Source organism: Dendropsophus ebraccatus, chromosome 3 (assembly GCF_027789765.1).
Source record: "Dendropsophus ebraccatus isolate aDenEbr1 chromosome 3, aDenEbr1.pat, whole genome shotgun sequence".
NCBI lineage: Eukaryota > Metazoa > Chordata > Amphibia > Anura > Hylidae > Dendropsophus > Dendropsophus ebraccatus.
Window position 1 is genome coordinate 121,563,187 of NC_091456.1, and position 25,440 is coordinate 121,588,626.

General features: G+C 43.4%; 1 protein-coding gene across 1 annotated transcript in view; it reads right to left on the reverse strand.

Annotated features, from left to right (window-relative positions):
• The window catches only part of LOC138786539 (receptor-type tyrosine-protein phosphatase S-like), a 338,771-nt gene that overhangs the window by 221,373 nt on the left and 91,958 nt on the right, over positions 1-25,440 (reverse strand). Inside the window, exons 3-4 of the mRNA XM_069963521.1 lie at positions 16,929-17,074; positions 3,540-3,681 (exon numbers count right to left, since the gene is read on the reverse strand). Of these exons, the coding sequence (XP_069819622.1) occupies positions 3,540-3,681; positions 16,929-17,074 (288 nt within the window). The remainder of the gene's footprint in view (positions 1-3,539; positions 3,682-16,928; positions 17,075-25,440) is intronic.

Below are 25,440 nucleotides of genomic sequence, written 5' to 3' on the forward strand. Positions count from 1 at the left end.
TTGGCGCTCCTTCTGTTCTGAGCCCTGCTGTGTGCCCATACAGTGGTTTACGCCCATTGTACCATTGTACTCAGGAGAACCTGCGTTACAAATTTTGGGGTGCTTTTTCTCTCCTGTTGCTTGTGAAAATGAGATACTTTAATCCAAAACAAACATATTATTTGAAAATTTCTATTTTCCATTTTTCCGGCCTAATTGTGAATACTTTCCTCCAGCCCCTGTAGGGTCAAAATGCTCATTATACCCCTAGATTAATTCTTTAGGGTGTCTAGTTTCCAAGATGGGGGCCACTTATGGGGTTTTCAAGTATACAAGCCTCCTAAACCCACTTAAAAAAAGAACTGGTCCCTAAAAAAAAATCAGTTTTGGAAATTTCAAGAAATTTGATTATTTGCTGATACATTTCTAAGCCCCGTAACACCCAAGAAAAGTAAAATATGTTTACAAAATGAAATCAGAATAAAGAGGACATAATGTTACCTAGTAACAAATTTATGTGATACGACTTTCTTTTTTTTTTTGAAGTAAAGAATTTCAAAGTTTGTAAAGTGCTAATTTTTCAAATTTTTCATGATATTTTTATGTTTTTCACAAAAAAAACACAAGATAGTGACCAAATTTTGCCACTATCACAAAGTATCATATGTTACAAAAAACAATCTCAGAATTGCTAGCATATGTTAAAGTATCACTGAGCTATAACCGCATAAAGTGAGACAGGTCAGATTTTGAAAAATGAGCCTGGTCATTAAGGCCCAAATAGGCTTGGTTCCTAAGGGGTTAATAAACATAGAGCCGAGTGACTCTTGACTCATTTCATCATTTCCCTGACAGGGGTAAGGGATTTGATCAAATCCAACTTTCCACAGGGAAATTATGGTCATTTCATCATTTCCCGTGATTTCATCAAATCCCCGATTTCATAATTTTTCTGCAACAGATACATGCCCCAGACTCTGATCTGATGTGAGCCAACATTTTTGTCTGAGGCCTCTAGCACACTATTGCACCGTGCTAGCGGACTGCAAAACCAGATTAATTGTTTGTAAATGGTCCTCAAAAAAAAAAAGAAAAGAAAGTAAATAACATCCCCAACTCATGCGAAAGTCATTAGTATCTGACTTCTAGTGGTTAGGCTGTTGCACAAATACAACTAGAAGTCAATGGATTGCAGATACTAATGACTTTCAGATGCATTGTGGATTTTTTTTTTTTTTTGAGGACCGTGCAAGGAACCCAAGTAATATTTTCATACCCTCTGAATCATGTTACCAGAGGGGTTAACTAGTTAATTATCTAAATGTTTGTGACTGGACAGTGAGGTTATAATAATGGTGTAAAACCAGGAACTTTGAATAGTTAATTTACTCTATGGTATGATAAGCGCAACTCGGGCATGCTCAGGGCCGTCCGAACCTGAGTGTGCAGCATTTGATTACCAGTGACTGAAAAAGTTGGATGCAGTCCTATGGCTGTATCCCTGTTTCCCAGGAAGGCTTAGGGCTGCATCCAACTTCTGAAGCCACCATTAATGAAATGACAGATGGACCCGATCATGTTCGAGTTGTGCTCATCTCTATTCAATAGGCCCATTTATTCATTCTACATAGTATTAAAGTGACTCTGTACCCACAATCTGCCCCCCTACAAACTGCTTGTACCTTCTTATAGCTGCTTTTAATCCAAGATCTGACCTGGGGTCCGCTCGGAAGGCGATGCAGTTCTTGTCTTAAAAAACAACTTTTGACACAGGGCTGCAAGTTTAAATTGGCATGGCCTAGACTGTCTGTGCATTAGACTTGCACCAGCCCTCCGTCCTTCCTCCCTACCCTCTTCATCATTAGAAATGCCCCAGGCAGGTATTCTCCTATTAATCACCTGTAAGAACACTGACATGTGTTGGATCGTTAAGGCACCTGTGCAGTGTTTAGACAAGTGATGAATAGAAAAAAATCTGCCCAGGGGCATTCCTAATGGTGAAGAGGGTGGGGAGGAGGAACGGAGAGGCGGTGCAAGCCTGCACAAACACTCTAGGCCACGCCAATTTGACGCAGGGCTGCAAGTTTAAAAGTATTTTTTTAAGACAATAACTGCATCACCTGCCAAACGGACCCCAGGACAGATCTTGGATTAAAAGAAGCTATCCGAAGGTACAAACGGTCAGGAGGGGACAGATTGTGGGTACAAAGTCGCTTTAAAGGTCACACTATATACATGCACTATGGTCCAGATACAATAAATACAAAGAAAATACAATAGGAAGCCTGGCCCACTCACCCGAATTTAAAGGATTTCTTGTTACTATGGGCAAAAATTAACCATGTTGTGCTCAAATATGCAAAGACATTTGCATTTTTAATTATATGCAGGATTACCACCTGCTTTTGCAAAAAAGTTCACACATGGTTATAGTTGCACTCAAAATTTACAACCATATTCTTGTATTATTATATTGTGTATGACTATAGCCTAAAGCAGAGCTGTACTAAGTATACATGTTTTGGCAATGTAAAATTTTTTGGAAGAGTAAGGCTATGTTGACACTACATAGAACACCGTCTCTAACATAGCAACAGATGGTGTTATACAGCCGGACACCGGGCGACATTCGGCATGTTCATGCAGCCAATACTACTGTATCGGCTGCAAGAACATTATCTTTTTACAATTGGTTTGCGGGCACCGTTGGGTATGCCTGCAATTCAACTTACCATTGACTACAATGTGTGCTTCCAGGTGCTGTTCGGCGAACAGCGTTCGGGAATAATAGGCATGTTCATTATTCTAAAGAAAGGACATTAAAATAACCATGTTGGAACACAGCGAGCGGCATTGCATTGAACTCAATGCAATGCCGCTGCTGCAGAAAATAACGGACACTGATTTCATTGCAATCAGCATCCATTCTTTTCTGAAAAAGAACATAGTGTGAACATAGCCTAACTAAAAATAATTTGAAAGATTGTGGATACTCAGCAAATTTTGATTCTACCAGATATCCAGCTGATCTCCCACCATTCTGGTGGAGGATTGCAGCATCAACTTATTCCAACCCTGTCATAAAAAGGGAGGATTGGTTGAAATAAGGCCCGTTAGTGACCACTGTAAAAAGGCTTAGTGACAGTATGGATTGGCGCTACAGCTCTAAGAAGGCGATGAGGAAGAAACAAAATGGTGTAGATTTTTGATACTACAGCAGCCTCAGATCAATCGGATTTACTGAGCGGCTTGCGCCTCTAAGTAAATCTGGCATAGGGGCAGGGCAGACAGATAAGTCTGTCTTAATAATTAAAAAATATGGTGCAGTGGAGCTGTGTGTATGTTTATGAGTGTGTGTACGTGGATGTGTTTAGCAAAGCTATTCTTTCAACATTGTGAAAAGTAGGTAGTAACTTTATAAGTGCATTATTTCTTAATAGTTGCAAAGAGAAAAGACCCACACCAATATTTACTAGTTCTGTAAAAGGATCTTATTGTATGGAGTAGGATAATATTAATGAATACTAGAACCCAATATCAGGAAAATGCTGTTTCTGTACCTCTCAAGACAGTAAGTTTGGCACTGACTGTAGATTCCCCAAGAATGTTCTGAGCAACGCATTCATACACATTTTCATCTCGTGGCGTCCGGAGAGGCTGAATTCGTAGAACTGCACCAGCTCCCTCATCAAACTCGATTGTCTGGGGGGGGAAATATAACAGATTTTTTTTTCTTGTTAACTGGTATTAAAAAAACTAAATACTTTAAAGAGCTTGTCCCTTAACTGACCAATAAAGCAGGAGTTCCAAGACATTTTCTTCTTTTAAAGTATATTTTCAAATTCAACAGATTTTCTAGAGAAATTTCTACATACGAAAATAATTTCCGAATGAGGCTCTTTAAGCAGCAAGCAAATAAATTTCTGAAATTCTCATTCAGTTAAAATTTCTGCCACAAACGAGCTGTATGTGAATATATGTCTACATCATCAAACTCGGTTTGCTTTTAGGCTAAGTTCCCTCTTAGACGGTCCTTCTCTGCTATATTCCTGAAGTGGAAACATAGCCTTAATATGAACAGACAATGCAATACTGAACCTGTACATTGTACATTAAGAGTTAGCATAAAGTTGTCCCACTCATAAAAGTGTCTTAGATTTAACTGGAGACACATGCAGGTTAAATTTACATGCAAATGGTATACACCACAGGTGTCAAACTCGCCCCCCCAGCGGTTGCAGAACTACAATTTCCATCATGATGGACAGCCAAAGCTAAAGCTCTGACTCTCCAGGCATGGCCTCTGAAGGGCCTGAGTTTGACACCCCTGGTATACACTTTCCCTACAATTCACTTTCTTTACAACTTTTGTTGTCACCATGTCATCTGTGTAGTTTCAGGCTGTATGTTGAGCCCATAGAGCTGCAATGATGTTATTTTTCCACAATTACTTGAGTGACAGTTAAAAGGAATCTGTTGACACTGTTAGATGTTGTTAGGACGAGGATGATGGCAATGAGTTTGAGGCTATTTTGCACCTGCGCAGTATGGCGCGGACCAGACCAGCTGTACTGATCGGCACAGCAGGAACGTAAGCGTGCTGACATTAGGAACAGCACGCCTCTCAGTGACGTTGCAATAATTATGCAGGCTAATCACGCCCAGAGGGGCGTGGGTTCCGCTTCGAAACGCCCAGGGCACCGTGACTACTTGCCGCAGCTCACCGCCCACCGTGACTACTTGGGGGCAATTTACATACAGCCAAGTTTGTAAAGTAGGTTTTCGGCTTGTACATTGCCGGGACGGGGGGGCGTGGGGGGGGGGGGTTTGGGGTGGCCGAAGAATCATATTTGCTGCTACAGCACATTCCCATAGCGTTACAGATGTTACCGATGTTTTTGAAGTGAACGGTTCCCTTTAAAATACCCCTTTGCCCATTATAAAAATAAACATATTAAAAAAATAAAAATAAATAAACATATTACATATCGTAGCGTGCGGAATTGTCCGATCTATTAAAAATATAACATTATTGTTCCCGCACTGTAAATGGCCTAAACGAAAAAAGAAAAAAAAAACACACCAGGATTGCTGATTTTATTAAATTATATATCAGCAAAAAAGTAAGTGTCACTGTTATTTATTTATTTTTTTTCCAGAAACCAATAGTACAGGCAATTTTAAGAAACTTTGTAATTTGGTTTATTGGGAAAATAGGCAATTATCTGCATTCAAAAAGACTTTCCCCAGGTCCCCCCCCCCTTTCTCTCTCTCATTCGCTGCTTATTATCAGGAAATCTCTGCCTCCCCCACGTGCCAGTCATTACATTGGCTCCCTATTAAACTCAGGATACAATACAAATTCCTTTTGCTCACCCGCAAAGCTCTCCACAGTGCTGCACCTCCCTATATCTCCTCCCTCATCTTTGTCTAGCGTCCTACCCGTGCCTTACGCTCCTCTAATGACTTAAGACTAAGGGGCCTATTCCACGGAAGCGATAATTGCCCAAATCAGCCAGATTCGGCCGTTTATCGCTCGGTGGAATAGAGAGAACGATTAGCCGATGATCGTGTCATCAGCTGATCGTTCATTTCGGTTCAAACCTAAAATCGTCGTTCGCCACCCGCACATCTACGGTGGAATAGCGACCCGACGATCCAAGCAGCATACATTACCTAGCAGGGCTTCTCCTGCGCTCCAACTTCCTCCTTGGGTCCCGCGCGCAGCATCAACTCCAGAGTGGCCTGACTGAGCTGTCAGACCGCTCAGCCAATCACAGGCTGGGACTGCCGCGGACAGTAAATGGCAGAGCAGTCTGACAGCTCAGTCAGGCCGCACCGAAGCTGATGCTGCGTCGCAGGACCCAAGGAGGAAGACGGAGCGCAGGAGAAGCCCTGCTAGGTATGCTGCAAGGACAGCAGTAACGATGTCCCTGCAGCCCTCGCTAAACGATCAACGGGGCCGTGGAATAGGCCCAGTAAATGAGTGCCGATCTCGCTCGTTTACATCGTTGCTCGGCCCGTGGAATAGGGACCTAACATCCACCTTGATCAGCACCTCTCACTCCCGTCTCAGGGATTTCACCCGAGCTGCACCAGTTCTATGGAATGCATTACCCAAGACTGTCAGGCTCACCTCCAATAACCAAAGCTTCAAATGTGCCCTCAAAACACATACATCTGTTCAAGCAGGCTTACCAGGTTCCCTAATTTGACCGCTACCCTCAACCTCCCTCACCGCACATGCACACACAGACACATACATACACACACGCCAAGCATTTAAGCACTTAGACCTGTGCATGCAGGCTTCGGCTGGTGACAGGTTCACCCACCCTTACCTGCACTGCCTTATTTATAAAGATGGCCGGACCATAAGAACAATGAAGCACTTTGCCCCTCTGCCATTTACTCTTAAACCCCTTTCTAATAGTCTGTAAGCTCATGCATGCGAGCAGGGACCTCACTCCTCATGTATGGATAATTATATGTATATCTCTGTAATGTCTATTTTTGTCTATGTATGTACCCCCAGAATTGTAAAGTGCTGCAGAATCTGTTGGCGCTATATAAATAAAAATTATTATTATTAACCCCTAGACGACCCTGGACGTAGGGTTACGTCATGGAAGTCTGTCCCCAGACGACCCATGACGTAACCCTACGTCCTGGGTGTTTTTCCAGCTATGAAGCGCGCTCCGGAGCGGAGCGCGCTTCATAGCAGGTGGGGGCCGGCTGCAATCAGCAGCCGGGACCTCACCGGTAATGACACGCTGCAGCAATCGCGCTGCCGCGTGTCATTAACCCCTTAAACGCCGCGGCGCGACCGCGGCGTTTAAGTGTAAGTGACAGGGGGAGTCCCCTGTCACTTACCGATCGGGACCCCCGCAGTGTGACTGCGGGGGTCCCGATCGTTGAAACGGACTGCCGGAGGTCTCTTACCTGCCTCCGTGTGGTCCGATCGGCGATCTGCTACACTGAGCCTGCACAGGCAGGCTCAATGAGGAGATCGCCGATAACACTGATCAATGCTATGCCTATGGCATAGCAATCATCAGTGTAAAAATCCAAGTAGTGTATGTAGAAGTCCCCCAAAGGGACTTCAAAAGTGTAAAAAAAAAAAAAGTTCAAAACACTATCACACTACCCAAGTCTAAATCACCCCCCTTTCCCATTATATAAATAAAACATATAAAAATGAATAAATAGATAAACATATAATATACCGTAGCGTCCGTAATTGTCCGATCTATTAAAATATAACAAGCGTCATTGCGACCGGTAAACGGCGTACACGAAAAGAGGGGAAAAAGTGCGCAGATTACCGATTTTATGTTACATTATATATTTAAAAAAATCAATAAAAAGTGATCAAAACGTCCGATCTTCACAAATATGGTATTAATAAAAACTAGAGATCATGGCGGAAAAAATGACACCCCATACAGCCCCGTAGGTGAAAAAATAAAACCGTTATAAGCGTCACAATAGGCCCATTTTATTAATATTTAATTGCCAAAAAAAAGGATTTCATAAAAAAAATACATATATAACATTAGAGAATCTGTGTAACCTGCATATGGTTGTGTTCGGACTGACCTATAGAGTAATAATATCATGTCGCTTTTACCATATAGTGCATTACGTAGACACAGGAACCCCCCAAACGTTACCATATTGCATTCTTATTTACGATTTCACCTATTTATATCTTCATAAATAATATATTTGGAATTCCATCATACATGTTATGGTAAAATGAATGACGCCATTACAAAGTACAACTATATCTGTAAAAAACAAGCACTTACATGGCTTGTAGATAGAAAACTGAGAGTGCTAGAGCTCTTAGAAGGGGAGGAGGGAAAAACGAAAGCACTAAGATCACAATTTGCGCGGTCCACTGGGTCATTTTGGGCCTGGTCCTCAAAGGGTTAATATTAACCCCTGTCTAACCTATGGAGAGGGGAGGGGGAGATTAGTCGCCATCAGAGAGCAGAGAACAAAGGATTACACAGTGGGAGCTGTGTGAAACCTGGTATTCAGAGGTCAGAGAGGTCAGTGCTGACTTCAGAGGAGGTAGCCCAGTGATGTAGCTGTAAATTAACTCTTTGTTGTCCTGTTTTGGCACCTCATCTCCCTCCACCCCTCCCCTCTCCATAGAAAACCATAAAGTCAGGGGGGTGAGCTTCAAACTGCTTTTTCATGATAAAAATGCATTTTTCGGCTAATAAACCCAATTACAAAGTTTCTTAAAATCGCCTGTACTATTTTTTTATAAAAAAAAAAAAAATGTAAACGACAGTGACACTTTAGTAATAAGCGATCAAAATTTTCTGTTACACCAATATAATAAAAATATCTAGAGATCATGGTGCAAAAAATGACAACCCAACCAGCCCTGTAGGAGGAAAAATAAAAGCCCTGTGGCTCTTGGAAGGTGAGGAGGAACATTGCATTAATTTGACCCGGGCATCAAAGGGCTCTGTCTTGAAGGGGTTAAAGACTGAAAATAACGTCTGATATTTTGAGTATCAAATAATGGCTGTTTTTTTTAGACAGTTTGTGAACATAGCCTTAGGCTCTGCTCATACACTGATCGCCTTGCGTCCGTCTTTTTGGACAGGCTTCTTTTGGATAGCCATAAATAATGAACATGATTATTTTGGCCATCTTTTGGAAAAAATTACAGCCATTCAAAAAGCTGCAAAAGGAGTGTGTGAACATAGCCTAAAAGATGCTTTTGTGCATTTGCTCCTACCTCTGATAGCTACTCTTAAAACATTACTTTTTTTATCCATTTAAGTGTATAATTTGTCTATAATCATTCATTAAATATTTTCCTTTTGCGACTAGACATTTTAAATTGTTTAAATTGTTGAAAATTTATTCATGTGCTTTTAATTAAAATAAATGCTTCTAAAAAACGAGCACTGAGACATGTGATTAGAGTACTGTACTGTTCTACCAATAATAAACCGCTTGCCAGACGCATATGGATTAATGTGAACATTAACCCCTTAAGGACAGAGCCTAAAATGGCCTTAAAGCGTAACTAAATTTAAGCAGCCAAAAAATGAAATTGCTCAAATAAAAAGCCTACATGTCACTCTTTAAAAATAGCCATAAACTGTGCTCATATCTTGTGTGCTTGCTGAGATATCTCCAGTTTTTGGCTCAGAATAATAAATGAATTTTTTTCCTGGCTGACTGTAAGTGGTTGTGGCCTCCTTATCTCCCTCATCTTACTGGGTCCCTCTATCCACTGGCTGCTGAGCAACACCTTAGCAGATGGTATCACACACACTGGGCAGTGGGATTAGATACAACGCCTTAGCAAATGGTATCACACACACTGGGCAGTGAGATTAGATACAACGCCTTAGCAGATGGTATCACACACACTGGACAGTGGGATTAGATACAGCGCCTTAGCAGATGGTATCACACACATTGGACAGTGGGATTAGATACAGATACAGTGCCTTAGTAGATGGTATCGCACAGAGTGGGATTAGATACAACACCCCCTGCAGATAGTATCGCACACAGTGGGATTAGATACAGTGCCTTAGCAGTTGGTATCATACAGCGGGATTAGATAATAATAATAATAATGCTTCATTGTTCTTATGGTCCGGCCAGCTTTATAAATAAGGTAGTGCTGGTAAGGGTGGGTGAACCTGTCACCAACCAAGGCCTTCATGCACAGGTCTAAGTGCTTAAAGTGACACTGTCACCCCCTTTTTGCATTATGACTTCCTCATTTTCTATCATACCCCATGATACTTGTTCAAGTAAAAAGTAATCTTTTATCATCTGGGAGTGGGATACCTGGGCGTGGCTTCACGGCCGAATCGCCACTTAGCCATGCCCCCAGCGCCACTTAGCCATGCCCCCTCCGTGACGTCATCACTGCATAGGCCAAGCCCCCTCAGCGGCCATTGGTGTGGGCCAATCTAGTGGGGGTGGGGCCTAGACCTTTAGGCCAGCCCTTCCAATGGCTGTTGAGGGGCGGGGCCTATGTGTCGATTACGTCTTAGAGGGGCGTGGCTAAGTGGCACTTTGGCCGTGAAGCTCTGACCAGGTATCCCAATCCCAAACGATAAAAGATCACTTTTTTACTGCAACAAACATCATGAGGTATGATAGAAAATTAGGTATGAAAACTTCTAAATTTACCCTTTACACCTGTGTAGAGCAGTCATAATGAAAAAAGGGGGTGACAGTGTCACTTTAAATGTTTGGCATGTGTGTATGTATGTGTCTGTGTGTGCATGTATGTATGTGTCTGTGTGTGCATGTGGTGGTGGTGGGGCGGGTTGAGGGTAGCAGTCAAATTAGGAAACCTGGTAAGCCTGCTTGAACAGATGTATGCGTTTTGAGGGCACGTTTGAAGCTTTGGGTTTTGGAGGTGAGCCTGACAGTCTTGGGTAATGCATTCCAAAGACTGCTGCAGCTCGGGTGAAGTCCTTGAGATGGGAGTGAGAGGTGCGGACTAAGGAGGCTGTTAGTCTTAAGTCATTAGAGGAGAGTAAGGCACGGGTAGGACGGTAGAGAGAGATGAGGCAGTGCTTTAGTAAATGGTATCGCACACTGTGCGATACCATCTAATAAGGCACTATATAATGCTTTTATAATGCTAGCGCACACAGATTCCGCAGCACTTCACCTATCTGTATGTTTTTTTCTTTTTTGGGATGTATATCATCCCACTGTGTACTATACCATCTACTATAGCACTGTATCTAATCCCGCTGAGCGATACCAACTGCTAAGTCACTGTATCTAATCCCACTGTGTGTGATACCGTCTGCAGGGGGTGCTGTATCTAATCTGTGTGCGGTACCATCTGCAGGGGGTGCTGTATCTAATCCCACTGTGTGCGATACCATCTGCAGGGGTGCTATATCTTATCCCACTGTGTGCGCGATACCATCTACTAAGGCACTGTATCTCCCCTGCAGATGGTATCGCACACCGTAGGATTAGATACAGCACCCCCTGCAGATTGTATCGTGCACATTGTGGGATTGGATACAGAGCTGCATAACAGTAAGGCGTGGGACATTGTGAATGGGAGTGGGGGTTGGGGGACCACAGCACTCTTCCCTCTATGTGCTCTTATGCCTGAATCCTCATCACTGGAGCACATAGCAGGAAGACAGCATTGCTATCCTGCTTACTACAGGGCTGAGGTGAGCACCAGCTCTGAAAGGGTGTCAGACTGAACGGAGTAGGAGGAGGGAGGGGACCGGAGCGCTCCTCTTTCTATATGCTGAGGTGTACAGATACCACAGCACATAGAAGGAAAGTCCAGGAATCGGGGGAGGGGGCATAACAGAGATACCGGAAAGGTGCTTGAGCTACAGAGGGGGTTGCAGTCCAGTGCAGGGTGATAGGAAGCAAGGGGGGGGGGGGGCGGAGGGAGACTGGAGCTCTCCTCCTGCTATGCTTTTGTGTGCTCTGGTGTCAGACACCACAGCACATAGCAGGAAAGAGTGCTGGGGTTTCCTGCTTACCACTCAGCCTGGGAACAGTGACTGAATTCCAGCAAGGGCAGCAGCCCTGATCAGGAAACACACAGGATAGGGAAGATGCCACCAGGGGTTGGAGGGGGGGAAGGGGGGTTTCAGGTCCGGGCCAGTACTATCCAGTCAGGCATTCATCACAGAATGACTTCCTGGCAGAGCGTGCGTCACACCTCCTCATCTGTGCCTTGCTGACAATCCGTACCCAACTGCTGCTTAGGCAGCGCATGGATTTTCAGGAGGGCAGGACAGTTTTGCAGAGAGGCAAACACAAAGCTAAGGGGACGTTCAGCTTCATTCATTTAAAAAACGGTTCAATTTAGGTAGTTAATCTAAATTGCAAAAATTCTTATAATGTCCTAAACTAACTAAAACTAAATTGTAAAAATATTTTATAGTTGCGCTTTAAGGACCACGCCAATTTTCACTTTTACATTTTGGTTTTTTTTCTCCTCACTATAACTTTTATTTTGCAAATAGGTAGGATTACAAAGATTTTGTGACTCGTATAATGCTTTTATTTTATCACCTACGGCGGCTGTATGGGGCATCATTTTTTGTATCATGATTTCTAGTTTTTATTAGTATGATATTTGTGTACATCGGATGTATTGATCACTTTTCATTCATTTTTTTATACATAAAATGTAATAAAAAAAAAAATCCACAATCCTGGCTTTTTTCTTTTACTGTTTTTTGTTCACCCTGTTCACTATTTGGTATTTATTTTAATAGATCGGACAATTACGCAAGTTACGACATATAATAATAGGTTAGTTCATTTTAATATTTTTGTGTGTTATTTATTGGGGGGAGGGGCTTTGGAACATTTTTAAAAACATTTATTTATTTTTTTACACTTACATACATACATTAGTTTGGTCCCACGTATCACTGCTATGCCATAGCACAGCAGGGATCAGTGATACTGGCTATCTACCAGGGTGGATAAAAATCAATGATTTTTTTAAAAAAATCAAAAAAATCGGATTTTTTTGATTTAAATCGGATTTTTTTGATTTAAATCGGATTTTTTTCAATAAACTGCTTTTTGAGGAAAATATTTTACCATCCAAAGGTTCTTCCATCATGAGATAAAGCTGAGTTGTTTAACTCAGTAGAATAAAGGCTGTATATGTTCTCAAATGTTACAACATGAACAGAGTTGAGAAAAAGACCTTAATCCTATTGTTCTACAAACCTATGAATACAGAATCATCCCCTTCAGTACCAAGTCCAAGAAGTTAGACAATATGTTTCTGATTGTTTGGACTATTTTTTTTTATTTTTTTTTGTTTAGCCAAATTAGTTAACATGGATGTTTGTTTAAGCAAATAACGTATGCTGTAATGTTGTTATTGTTTCAGTTGAATAAATCCATTTAAATTGTTATTAAGTTCAGGATTATTTTTCTCCTTCCTAAGTACAACAGAACAGTGGTGTCCAAATATGAATGATTAACCCATTAAACTGGGGAGAAAAAAGTAATATAAAAAGTGATTCTAAAAATCTTCATCTACTTGCATGTTAAAGTAGCAAGAACTAGTTTAGGTAGAAACTTTGATTTAAATCACTGATTTAAATCAAGCCTTCCGGACTAGTGATTTAAATCGTGATTTAAATCGTGATTTAAATCAGTTTGATTTAAAACAAATCCACCCTGCTATCTACTGATAGAAGAGCCTGCCTGTGGCAGACTCTTTCAGAAGACTGAAGACCTGACTGCATGGAGGAAGGTAAGAGAGGAAGGTAGAGACCCCCCGACAGTCAGGCAATGCGATCGGGACCCACGCAGATATGCTGCGGGGTCCCAATGGTGAGTGACAGGAGCTGCTCCTGTCATTTACACATAAATGCCACGGTCGCACCACAAACATAGCGTTTAAGGGGTTAATGGTGGGCTGACGCACGCCAGCACGCCATTGAGGGTGAGGGCCCGGCTGCTGATAGCACCCAGTCCTCACCTGCTATGAAGTGAGTTTAGCTCCTATCCGGTACCCTGGAAGGGTGTACATGTACACCCTTCTGCGCCAAGGCCCAGGCTGCGGGGGCGTAAATGTACGCCCTGTGTCGACAAGGGGTTAAAGGGGTCGGCCCCTTTATAGTAAAACTAGAAAATGTACCAGGCACAGCCTGTATAAAGTGTCAGTGCGTTAATTAGATTTGTTCTAAGGTGCCCAGGAGGCCAATCTAAAGGTATTGTTTCATCAGTGAAATTAGTGTATACCTGTAGTGCATAGTTGGAGGGGTTCTGTATACCTACAGTGTACAGTTTTTAGGGGTCCCACATATCTGTAGCGCATAGTTGGGGGGTGGGGGGCTGTATACCTATAGTGTATAGTTGGGGGAGTCCTGTATACCTGTAGTGTGTAGTTGGGGGGGGGGGGGGCTGTATACCTGTAGTGTATAGTTGGGGGAGGTCCCGTACACCAGTAGTGTATAGTTGGGGGGGGGCTGTATACATGTACTGTATAGTTTGGGAAGTCCTGTATACCTGCAGTGTATAGTTGGTGAAGGTCCTGTATACCTGTACTGTATAGTTCACGGGTCCTGTATACCTGTAGTAAATAGTTGGTGCTGTATACCTGTAATGTATAGTTGGTGGAGGTTTTGTATACCTGTAGTTTATAGTTTGAGGGTCCTGGATACCTGTAGTATATAGTTGGAGGAGGTCTTGTATACCTGCAGTATATAGTTTGGGGGTCCTGTATACCTGTAGTGTATAGTTTGAGGGTCCTGTATACCTGTAGTATGTAGTCGGTGGAGGTCCTGTATACCTGTAGTGTAAAGTTTGGGGGTCCTGTATACCTGTAGTATAGAGTTGGTAAAGGTGCTGTATACTTGTAGTATAGAGTTGGTGGAGGTCCTGTATACCTGTAGTGAAAAGTTTGGGGTCCTATATACCTGTAGTATATAGTTGGTGGAGTTCCTGTATACCTGTAGTGTATAGTTTTGGGGTCCTGTATACCTGTAGTGTATAGTTTGGGGTCCTGTATACCTGTAGTATAGAGTTGGTGGGGGGTGCTGTATACGTGTATTATAGAGTTGGTGAAGGTCCTGTATACCTGTAGTGTATAGTTTTGGGTTTCTGTAAACCCGTAGTGTATAGTTTAGGGTCCTGTATACCTGTAGTATATAGTTGGTGGATGTCCTTTATACCTGTAGTGTAAAGTTTGGGGGTCCTGTATACCTGTAGTATAGAATTGGTGAAGGTGCTGTATACCTGTAGTATAGAGTTGGTGGAGGTCCTGTATACCTGTAGTGTATAGTTTTGGGGCCCTGTATACCTGTAGTGTATAGTTTTGGGGTCCTGTATACTTGTAGTGTATAGTTTGGGGTCCTATATACCTGTAGTATATAGTTGGTGGAGTTTCTGTATTCAGGTCCGGCGTCCTGCTCTCCCGTCCGGCCAATTAGTGTGTTGCCCAGCCGCAGCCACTGATTGGCCGGACGGGAGAGCAGGACTCCGGACCCGTGCAGCAAGGACAGGTAAAGTATGCTTACAGCGGGGGAGCCGGCCGGGAGCAGAAGGGGTAAAGGGCGGCAGAATTACATACTCGCTGCGGTCGTTTAGACCGCAGTAAGTATGTAGTGTATGGGAACTGCCAGGACCTGCCGGGCTCGCAGCGAGAACCTCGCTGCGAGCCCGTTCGTGTGAATATACCCTAAGGCAGTATTGGTCAGGTCTGGTGTGGCGGTGTTAAATGTGACGTCTGGAGCTATTACCTACCTATCCTGATGCTCCTTGGTGAGTGAGGATGGGGCGTCTTCAGGTTTAGTGTTTAGGGCAGCAGCAGCTGGTAATACTGCCCTGTATACCTGTATAGATGGAGTAGGAGGTCCTGTATACATGTACTGTATAGATGGAGTAGGGGCTCTACCAGTTATTTCTGTGGATCTGTCGTGAGGCAGCTGGCCCTAGCAACCATTCACATTCCAGCTCCCTGTGAAATTAGTAATCCTATTGGTTGCTAAGGCTCCCAACTGCCAACTGCTGGGCAGCTGCAGCTAATTATATCACCTGTGTGCAGTGTGGAGATTTTCCCATTCATTTCTATGGGGCACCGCTCTTCCCCCTCCCCCTCCTCTCCTGTACATCTGGCGGGGACGGGACCTTCGCAATAACCTTCCCGGGCACCCAATGTATCTGTGTGCCAAATTTGGGGTCAAAAGGTTCAGGCGTTTGGAAGTCTATTTGGGACAGACAGACAGACTTTCATTTTTATTATATAGATTGCTCAGTGTACAGTATTAGTAAATGTACTCCACCCCTTACCGACAGCAGCTCCCTGTATACCTTAAAGAGCTAAAATCAGACACCCCTAGCTCTATGAGGTACACAGAGAGCTGCTGTCAGTAAGTGCAGGCCTTGGTTAAGCAACTTGATCTCCTGCAGGTCGTTTTTTTCGCAATCAGCTTGGCAAGTCCTGGAAGTTTATCACATAGCACAGACCACAGGTACTGGAAATATTCCCTGCTCATAATTTACCACAGTTTAGTGGGGGTGCTCTTATTAGGACCTGTGGCCCATGCTGCCTGATCTACTTCCAGAACCTTTGCAGTGTGGGGTGGCTCATCATGGTTTTTATGTGCTGCAAGCAGCTTGGTAATCTATAGGCGCTAGGACCAGGATCCTGTTGGTTACGGCCAATGTCGGAACTTACTTCGATGATGTGAATAGTAGTCCCGGACACACACCACTCTAATGCACGATATAGGCTACATATTTTGCGCTTGAAATGTTTGCAACATATGCAACAAAATGCTGCAAGGTCCATACAGGACCACAGGCATGGGCTCTGCTTAAAGTTCGCTTCAGTTGTCAAAACTAGTGGATGTCATACATGAGTACAAAACTAGTGGATGTCGTACATGGGGTCAATGTTGCAGAAAGTATCTAATTTTTGACTGCTTGGAAGTAGATCCAGTTTCAGATCAGATTGCAGATCAGAGTTGTAGATCAGTGATTCCCTTACATTGGGATCTTCAGGCGCTGCAAAACTACAACTCCCAGCATGGGCATGCTGGGAGTTTTAGTTTTGTATTAGCTGTAGAGGCTCAGGACATATTAGCAGTTGTAGCTTTGTAACTGTTAAGAAGCCCCAGGGCTGTTATGGCATGATGGGAGTTTTGCAGCTGCTGAAAAGCATCAGGTCTGTCAGGGCTGGAGAGCATCAGGGCTGTTGGGGCATGCTGGGAGTTATAGTTTTGCAAGTTGCAGTTTTGCCTTACATGTACACTTTAAAATGTGTTTATAAATAATGGTTTAGGCTATGTACGAGACATCGGACAACATAAGATAACATTGGATGTCTGTTATTTAAAGTATTTAATACATAAGAATAAATAGTTAATTCACAGCGTAATTTTTTACTACTTAACGCATAAACTTCATGTCTGATACGACAACAAACTTACCTCAAATCTCTGGGAATTTACTTTTTTGCCTCGTTTGTTCCATGTGACTCTGGGCTTTGGATCTCCAGTAGCTTGGCACACAAAGGAAGCCACACCCCCAGAAACACCAATTTCATCAGTGGGCCTTTTAATAAACTCTGGGACACCTTAAGAAGAAAAATAAAAAAATGTATTTTAATGGTCACTGTCTTTTTAATCAATCTCTATTTGATGGAGTCTATGCGGCTACAAGCTATCACTTCCCTGCAAATTACTACTGGGTCCATCGTTTTGAGCAGCAGAGACACCAAGGCAAAACACATGAAGTAGGGCCTAACTGATGCTTTATGAAGTCAAGGAGTGAGTGACTACTAACTGCTGGCTAATAACTTGGGCCTGTTCCCACCCCAGTTGGAAGAAAAAACATCTGTGCCATAGAAGGGTACTTTCAGGGCTCAATGTAAAGAAAGTTTATGTAGGTAATTGTAATGCCATGTAAATGTATTTATTTGTGAACCCTTATGGTAATCTAACAAAATTCAATACTGCACATGTTATAGAAAACACTTGTAATGCTGAAACTTTGACATGTAGCCAGAAAACAGTTTAGAGACAAAAGGTGGGGTGGCACAACAAGGTCATGATGTGCCAGAGTTTCTAACCATGACCCCATGCATGCAAACTACAATAAGGTCTGCATGTGGCTCCTAGTTGATGGTACCAGTGATTACTACTGTATACTATTGGTGCTAGGTTTTAATATTACTTGAAATTTGATAATGGGGCTAAAACCATATCTCTGGAATTGAATACTAGGCTAAGAGCCATGTGACACTGTAATACCTTTAATAGACATTTTCTCTATTAATACCCCACATGGCTGAAAACCATCTGTCATATCTAAAAGTGGCTTGTGAGGTAGAAAGGTTGGAGACCTGTGGCAGAGGGAGGCAAATGTGTCTTATTATGGTTGAATGTTTTTATTACACTGAAATATTGCATACACTGAAATATAATATTGTGTAATAACGTCAATTACTCTAACTGTGCTAACACTTAAAACTATGATGTTTATTTCTTAGCACCAAACCACATATATTTACTTGTTTTGTCTTTCATGATTGAGAGTTGACTTTATCCTGTCCTCTACTGATACCTAAGTTGCTTACTTACTTTCTTTGACTTATTTTTATTCCTATGTGTCTATATGTATGTGATCTTTAATTATTGTCATTCTCCCTGGCAGTAAGGTCAGTAGGTCTTTATTCAAAGATTATAACTGTATCATGTGTTTTAGAAATTGATTATATATATATATATATATATATATATATATATATATAATATCTTAATCTATAGTGAAAAACTGCAAACCAAATTTGATAACTTTAAAAAAAAATGCAACTAAACACAAGTGCGCTGCTCCTATGGTGCCTGAATGAACAGAGATGTCAGGAGCATGCGACCTGGGAACAGGATCCGCAGCAGATTTGACGGTGCGCATTTGATGCGGTGTTCAGTTATTTAGTTACATTGACATATGTGCCATAAAATCTGCTGCAGATCTGCACCATAAAATCTGCTGCGGATCCTGCACGTGTGAACGCACCCTAAAACTGCTCTATTTTCATCCTTTTAATGCTTTTACTTTTTGGTCTATGGGGCTATTTAAAGGCGTCATTTTGTGCACCATTATCTGTACTTTTAATTGGTATTCTGCTTGCATTTCACATCACTTTAATCACATTTTTCTGGATGTCATGTGACCAAAAATTGGCAATTGAGCACTTATGCCGTTTACCATGCAAGATCAGAAATGTGATAATTTAATAGTTTGGGCGATTCCACATTAAGAGATAGCAAGTATGTTTATTATTTTTTTTATATAAAAAATAGGAAAAGGGGGGTGATTAAAACTTTTATTATGGAATGGGATCATAGGAAACAATGCACTACATATGTAATGCATTGATCTATGTAATCCATACTAATTACTAGGGTCCCAAATATCAGACCCTCTTAGAAAACCACCCTGGTATTCCAGAGATTACTGATTGAACAAGTATTTGATAAGGTTAATATTGGATATGGCATAAGTGCTATTATCTTTTCTTAGTCTACATCCCCCCCAATATTGCCTGTTTTGTTTTTAATTGTTATTTTCTCTAGATAGAACCTATACCAGAAGTGTCTTACCCTTGTCCCCTGCACTTACTACTGCATCAAGGCTTCACTTCCTGGATAAAATGGTGATGTCTCGACCCGACTCCCAGAGCTGTGCGGGCTGTGGCTGCTGGAGAGGATGATGGCAGGGGGACACTGAGGGACACAGGGCACTGGATGGACACTGAGCATCCCTCTGCCATCATCCTCCCCAGCAGCCACAGCCCGCACAGCTCTGGGAGTTGGGTCGTGACATCAAGATTTTATCCAGGAAGTGAAGCCTTGATGCAGTAGTAAGTGCAGGGAAAAAAGCACTTTATAAGCATTTCCCGTAATAAGTACATATTGGTGATTTGTACCACTTTTGGAGAGCAATACAATACTTTAATAAAAATTTTTGCCGGACTTCTCTTTTAACCCTAGGTTTACTGTTCTCTATTCTAATGATGTCTTTACTATACACAGCAGTTATTATCCTACTGCTCATTGTGCTTGTTTTCTCTACCTTCATTCCACTCGAATCTCTCTTCTTTTACTACTACTGATCCAGGTGCATAAGGACCCCTGGTCTCTCTCGCAACCCATGGATGTCTTGAATGGCTCCCCAGAACTTATGGCGGAGCATTGGGTAGCTTCCTTCAAGGAGGTTGACTTCACCAAGGAAGTGCCCCCAAAACCTACACCACTTACACTGTAAAAAGGTACATATTGTCGGCTTTCAAGAGACCTACTTTAAAATAAGGTCACTCCACAATAATTAGACATAAACAGTTTACACAATGGATCTTTGCCGACAACCCTAAAGCCTCTATTACACGGGGCAAGCGGGTAAGTGCAGGGGGGGGGGCTGCCTGGGTGATCGCTAGATTGTCTGGGCAGCCCATAGAAGATAGCGGCAGTCTGCTGCCGCTCCGATTCCATGGAGCGACGGCAGCAGATCACTACTGCAGGAGTCGTTTGTCTTTCAAAATGTTGAAAGACAAACAACTAAAACGATCTATTCCACTGTTATTATTCATCTTCATCATTTGCCCACTAATACCCCACCTGCATCCTCCTTCTCTTGCATCTATGGTTTCACTAGGGAGCAGTTTCAAAGGGGGGCTTTGAAACTGCTCCCTAGTGAAACCATAGATGCAAGAGAAGCACCCAGCATCAGTGATAGGCAACTTGCCTTGCAAGAAGAAGCATGGTTCTGAAGACTGCACAGCCAAAATTTGACAACATAACATCCCTTGACCCTTGATTTCCTTTCCAATGCATTCTACACCGGCCCTTCTATTATAAATCAATCATATTAATATTATTCAGATTAGTAGTAGGGTTTTAATTGGTATAGTCAATGGCATTATTATTACATTACACCCTGTTTTGCAATCAACTATTGCGCATCAATAGATGATGGGATATTTACAAGTAAAATGTGACTCATCCTCCACCAACATTGAGTCAACCTGAATTAAGGCTTGAGAGAGAATACCATGTACTAAATGGTTGCTAATGTAGTGATTCATCTAAAGCCTCATAGTGATGTTTTGTGAAGAATCGCTCATTAATAGACCATTTTGGCTATTATCTAAGGAACATCTTCTCCTTGGAATTTCTTCCTTCTTAAATCAACTGTTTCCTAAGCATGACGACTGCATTTTACAGGGCCATGGAGTCAGACTAAGAGGTAATTTTGGCTGCAGTCTGAAGAAATGTACAGAATTTGAAAAAAAAAATTGAAAAAATGTTAATAAACTTATGGACCTTATAACCACTTATGGACAGAGCCTAAAATTGCCTTAAAGGGGTTATCCGGCGAAAAAAATTATTCACAGAATAACACACATTACAAAGTTATACAACTTTGTAATGTATGTTATGTCTGTGAATGGCCCCCTTCCCCGTGTCCCACCACCCCCACCCGTGTACCCGGAAGTGTGGTGCGCTATACATTACCTGTCACGTGCCGACCACGGTCTCCGATCCTCAGCAGTGACGTCTTCTTCGGGAGGCCAGCGGATCTTCCCGAGTGCTGGCCGCCCTCTGCAGCGTCATCCGAAGCTCAGCCGCGATTGGCTGAGCATAACCGTGCTCAGCCAATCGCGGCTGAGCAGCTGATGACGTGGCCGCGTCATCAGCCGCTCAGCCGCGATTGGCTGAGCACAGTTATGCTCAGCCAATCGCGGCTGAGCTTCGGATGACGCTGCAGAGGGCGGCCAGCACTCGGGAAGATCCGCCGGACTCACGAAGAAGACGTCACTGCTGACGATCGGAGACCGTGGACGACACGACATGCGGTGAGTATAATGCACCACACTTCCGGGTCTAGCGTGGGTGGGGGGAAACACGGGGAAGGGGGCCATTCACAGACATAACATACATTACAAAGTTGTATAACTTTGTAATGTGTGTTATTCTGTGAATAATTTTTTATCGCCGGACAACCCCTTTAAGGGAAGAGATGCATTTTTCAAATGTGACAAGCTACATGCAAATGTAATAGGAGGATACCTTGAGGATACCTTGGCGCTTAAGCCTCTGAGCTTAGGCACAGTCACTCCACTTCAATTAAGAGTCAGAGATTTCTGGCATTATGGCAAACCAGATGTATTCTTTATTGTAGTGCTACGCATTTCAAGGGTTAACCACCCTCTTCATCAGGCATGATTGGGTACATTACACACTAGTATTTATATAAAAACTCCAATAATTGAACCGGAAAGATTTCCCTGTTCCCAAGTGTCCTCATGACATTACTTCCCACCTGCTAATCAGACTGAAGCCCTATTCTTAAAACAACACCATTGTAAGTTTCTATGGTTAAAACCTATACAGCAAGGTTATCTGGATTTTGGTCCCAACCCCACAGCCAGGGAAATTGGAAGGTGGAAGGCAACAGCCCTCCTTATACACCTACAAACATAATATGTACGACCTGACCAGGTGAGTGTGCATTTGTGTTATTTGCACATACTCACTTTTTTCTTTTCATGTGCAATAAATGTGCAATTCATATGCAATAAATATCAAAGAATGTAACAACGGGAAGTAGTGAACATATACACTAGTAATTGGCACATTTGTAGAACAATGTGGTGTGGAGATGAAAAACTTAACTCTTTAACACTAAAGTTGGGTTCCCCCTGTGCTTTTGCAGTCTGATTTTTCTCTCTTTTTTAGGGTACAAACCCACTTGCCGGATCTGCAGCGAGTCTCCTTGCTGCGTTTTTGCAGCGAGACTCGCTGAAGATCCCAGCCCTATACTTTCATTAGCAGAGAAACTCGCAGCAGGGATGTATATCCCTGCTGCGATTTTGTCTGCAGCCCTCCCCATTAACCCCCTAGCCGCCAGACATTATACATTACCGGGTCCCCGTTCCTGCTTGCTTCGGGGCTCCCGGTGTCTTCACGGCCCGCCCGGCTAATCAGTGCGCTGCGGCGGGGCAGCGCACTGATTGGCCGGGCGGAACGTGTCGGGAGCCGCCAAAGCAAGCAGAAGCGGGGGACCTGGTAATGTATATCCTGCCCGCCCCCCCCCCCCCTGCAGCCCCGATCGCCCCCCGCACCCCCCCGGCCGCATGATCGCCCCCCGCACCCCCCGGCCGTACAATAGCTCCCCGCAGCCCCGATCGCCCCCAGCCGCATGATCGCCCCCCACACCCCCCGGCCGCACGATCGCGGCCGGGGGCTGCGGGGGGCGATCGTGCGGCCGGGGGCAATCAGGGCCGAAGCGCACTGATTGGCCGGGCGGGCCGTGAAGACACCGGGAGCCCCGAAGCAAGCAGGAACGGGGACCCGGTAATGTATAATGTCCGGCGGCTAGGGGGTTAATGGGGAGGGCTGCAGACAAAATCGCAGCAGGGATGTACATTGCAAAACCCTGCAGTGAAATTAGGGCTGTGTTCACACATGTTAGAGATTCATTGCAGTACAGCAGCATAATCACAAAAATGATGCAGTACCACAATTACATGATGCTAAACAGCACAGAGGATCAGAGCCGGCACTGCCAATCCCACCTGGAGAAAAAAAATGAGGCACACAAAGTATATCACAGGTAAGATAATATATATAAGTACTTATTGTGGGCTCAACTTCATAGCTAAAAGATGCTTGATCATAATATGTACGTGAAGATGAAAAGAAAAAAAAAAATTAAATTTAAAAAGTTCTTTACTTTATTTCAATATCAGCATTACAGGTAGAGAATACAGTGTGCTGTGTGGTGTTACAGGTAGAGAATACATCGCGCTGTGTGTTGTCACAGGTAGTAACAGTGTGCTGTGTGGTGTTACAGTTAGAGAATACAATGTGCTGTGTGGTGTTACAGGTAGAGAATACAGCGTGCTGTGTGGTGTTACAGGTAGAGAATACAGCGTGCTGTGTGGTGTTACAGGTAGAGAATACAGCATGCTGTGTGGTGTTACAGGTAGAGAATACAGCGTGCTGTGTGGTGTTACAGGTAGAGAATACAGCATGTTGTGTGGTGTTACAGGTAGAGAATACAGCGTGCTTTGTGGTGTTACAGGTAGAGAATACAGTGTGCTGTGTGGTGTTACAGGTAGAGAATACAGCGTGCTGTGTGGTGTTACAGGTAGAGAATACAGCGTGGTGTTACAGGTAGAGAATACAGCGCGCTGTGTGGTATTACAGGTAGAGAATACAGCGTGCTGTGTGGTGTTACAGGTACAGAATACAGCGTGCTGTGTGGTGTTACAGGTAGAGAATACAGTGTGCTGTGTGGTGTTACAGGTAGAGAATACAGTGTGCTGTGTGGTGTTACAGGTAGAGAATACAGCGTGCTGTGTGGTGTTACAGGTAGAGAATACAGTGTGCTGTTGGGGTGGAACTAAAATGAAATGATAAAGTACTGCAAATAATTAACACAATGAAACTGCAATGTGTGAACACAATCTAGATGTTCTGCAACAGCTTTGGGGCGGGGAATGGGCAGAGTGGAGGACTGTGATGAACAGCTGAGGAAAAGCATTGCATTCTGGAACCTGTAGTACCATGTAGAACTGCTCAACCAGGAAGTACAGCCACACAATACAGAACAAAGACAAAGAAGTTTAATTTTTTCCCCCCTCTACCTGGAGTTCCCCTTTAAATGAGGCAGGTTATGCTGTATCAGAAACTAAAGAATAGTTTTGTAAACGGCTCCAAAATATAAACCTGAAAATGCAAGACTGTCCGCTCCTTTCCAGTTGTTTCCCTGAGCCTGGGAGACACTTTCTAAGATTGTCAGGGAGATGGGCGAGCAGCAACGTTGAGTGGCCAACCAATCAGGCGGCAGGAGCATCGGGCCAATCAGTTCCAGCGTATTTCTATACCTATCCTTAGCCTCTCTGTATTAGGACACCTTCTGGCCACAGGTGCCCATAGTTGATCTCTAAATCCCACTAGTATGGATTTCTGTTTAGTATGTAGCCTTCCTGACATCCTGATTTGTAGCCTGTGTTTGATCTTGCTTTTGTCTGACCTGCTTATCTGTTTTTTATCCTGTCTTGTGATTTTGCTTGCATGGGCCAGTCTGGTAGTGACTTGGTCTGTCTGACCCCTCTCACCTCCTCTGCACTTATCTCAGAGTAGGCAGTTTTGGTGGCCGCCGTTTAGGGCAAACCATCCACGTAGGTGGAAAGAGTGGTGGGGGGTGAAAGCTGGGCTGCACAGATCCCTATCAAATGTGACACTGCACAAAAGGATTTCAAGAAAAAAAGAAAAGGATTAGGGTACTATTAGACGGGCCGATAGGGGCCTGATGATAAATGTAAACGAATGTGGATCTGCTAGATTGGCACACAATTACAGGGCCTATTACACGGCCCGATAATCATTTAACAAGGGCTGCAGGGACATCGTTAGCAATGTCCTTGCAGCCCTTGCTAAACTGGTATACATTACCTATCCCAGTTCCAGGGCTCCTCCTGCTCCTCTTCTCCCTGGGTCCTGCGCGCTGCAGCTTCACAGCGGCCTGTATTAGCTAACAGGCCACTCAGCCAATCACTGGCCGCGGCAGTCCCGGACACTGATTGGCTGAGTGGCCTGTCAGCTAATACAGGCCGCTCTGAAGCTGCATCCTGCGGGACCCGAGGAGAAGAGCAGATCTAGCAGATTTCTTTTGCAAATCATTAGCCGCTATTACAAGTAGCAGTGCGCAGTCGGTGGCCGACAATTATAGGTCAGAACCCATATCAACGATCAGTTGATGACAACGATCATCGGCTGATCGTTGTGTTTATTACGCAGAACGATAAATCGGCTGGGCGATTATCATTCCGTGTAATAGTACCCATACTGTGGTCACTCCCAGTCCAACACTACTGGTCTTAGTAGTCAAAAACAAAAACATAGGACTGCACTTTTATTGTATAATTTGTTG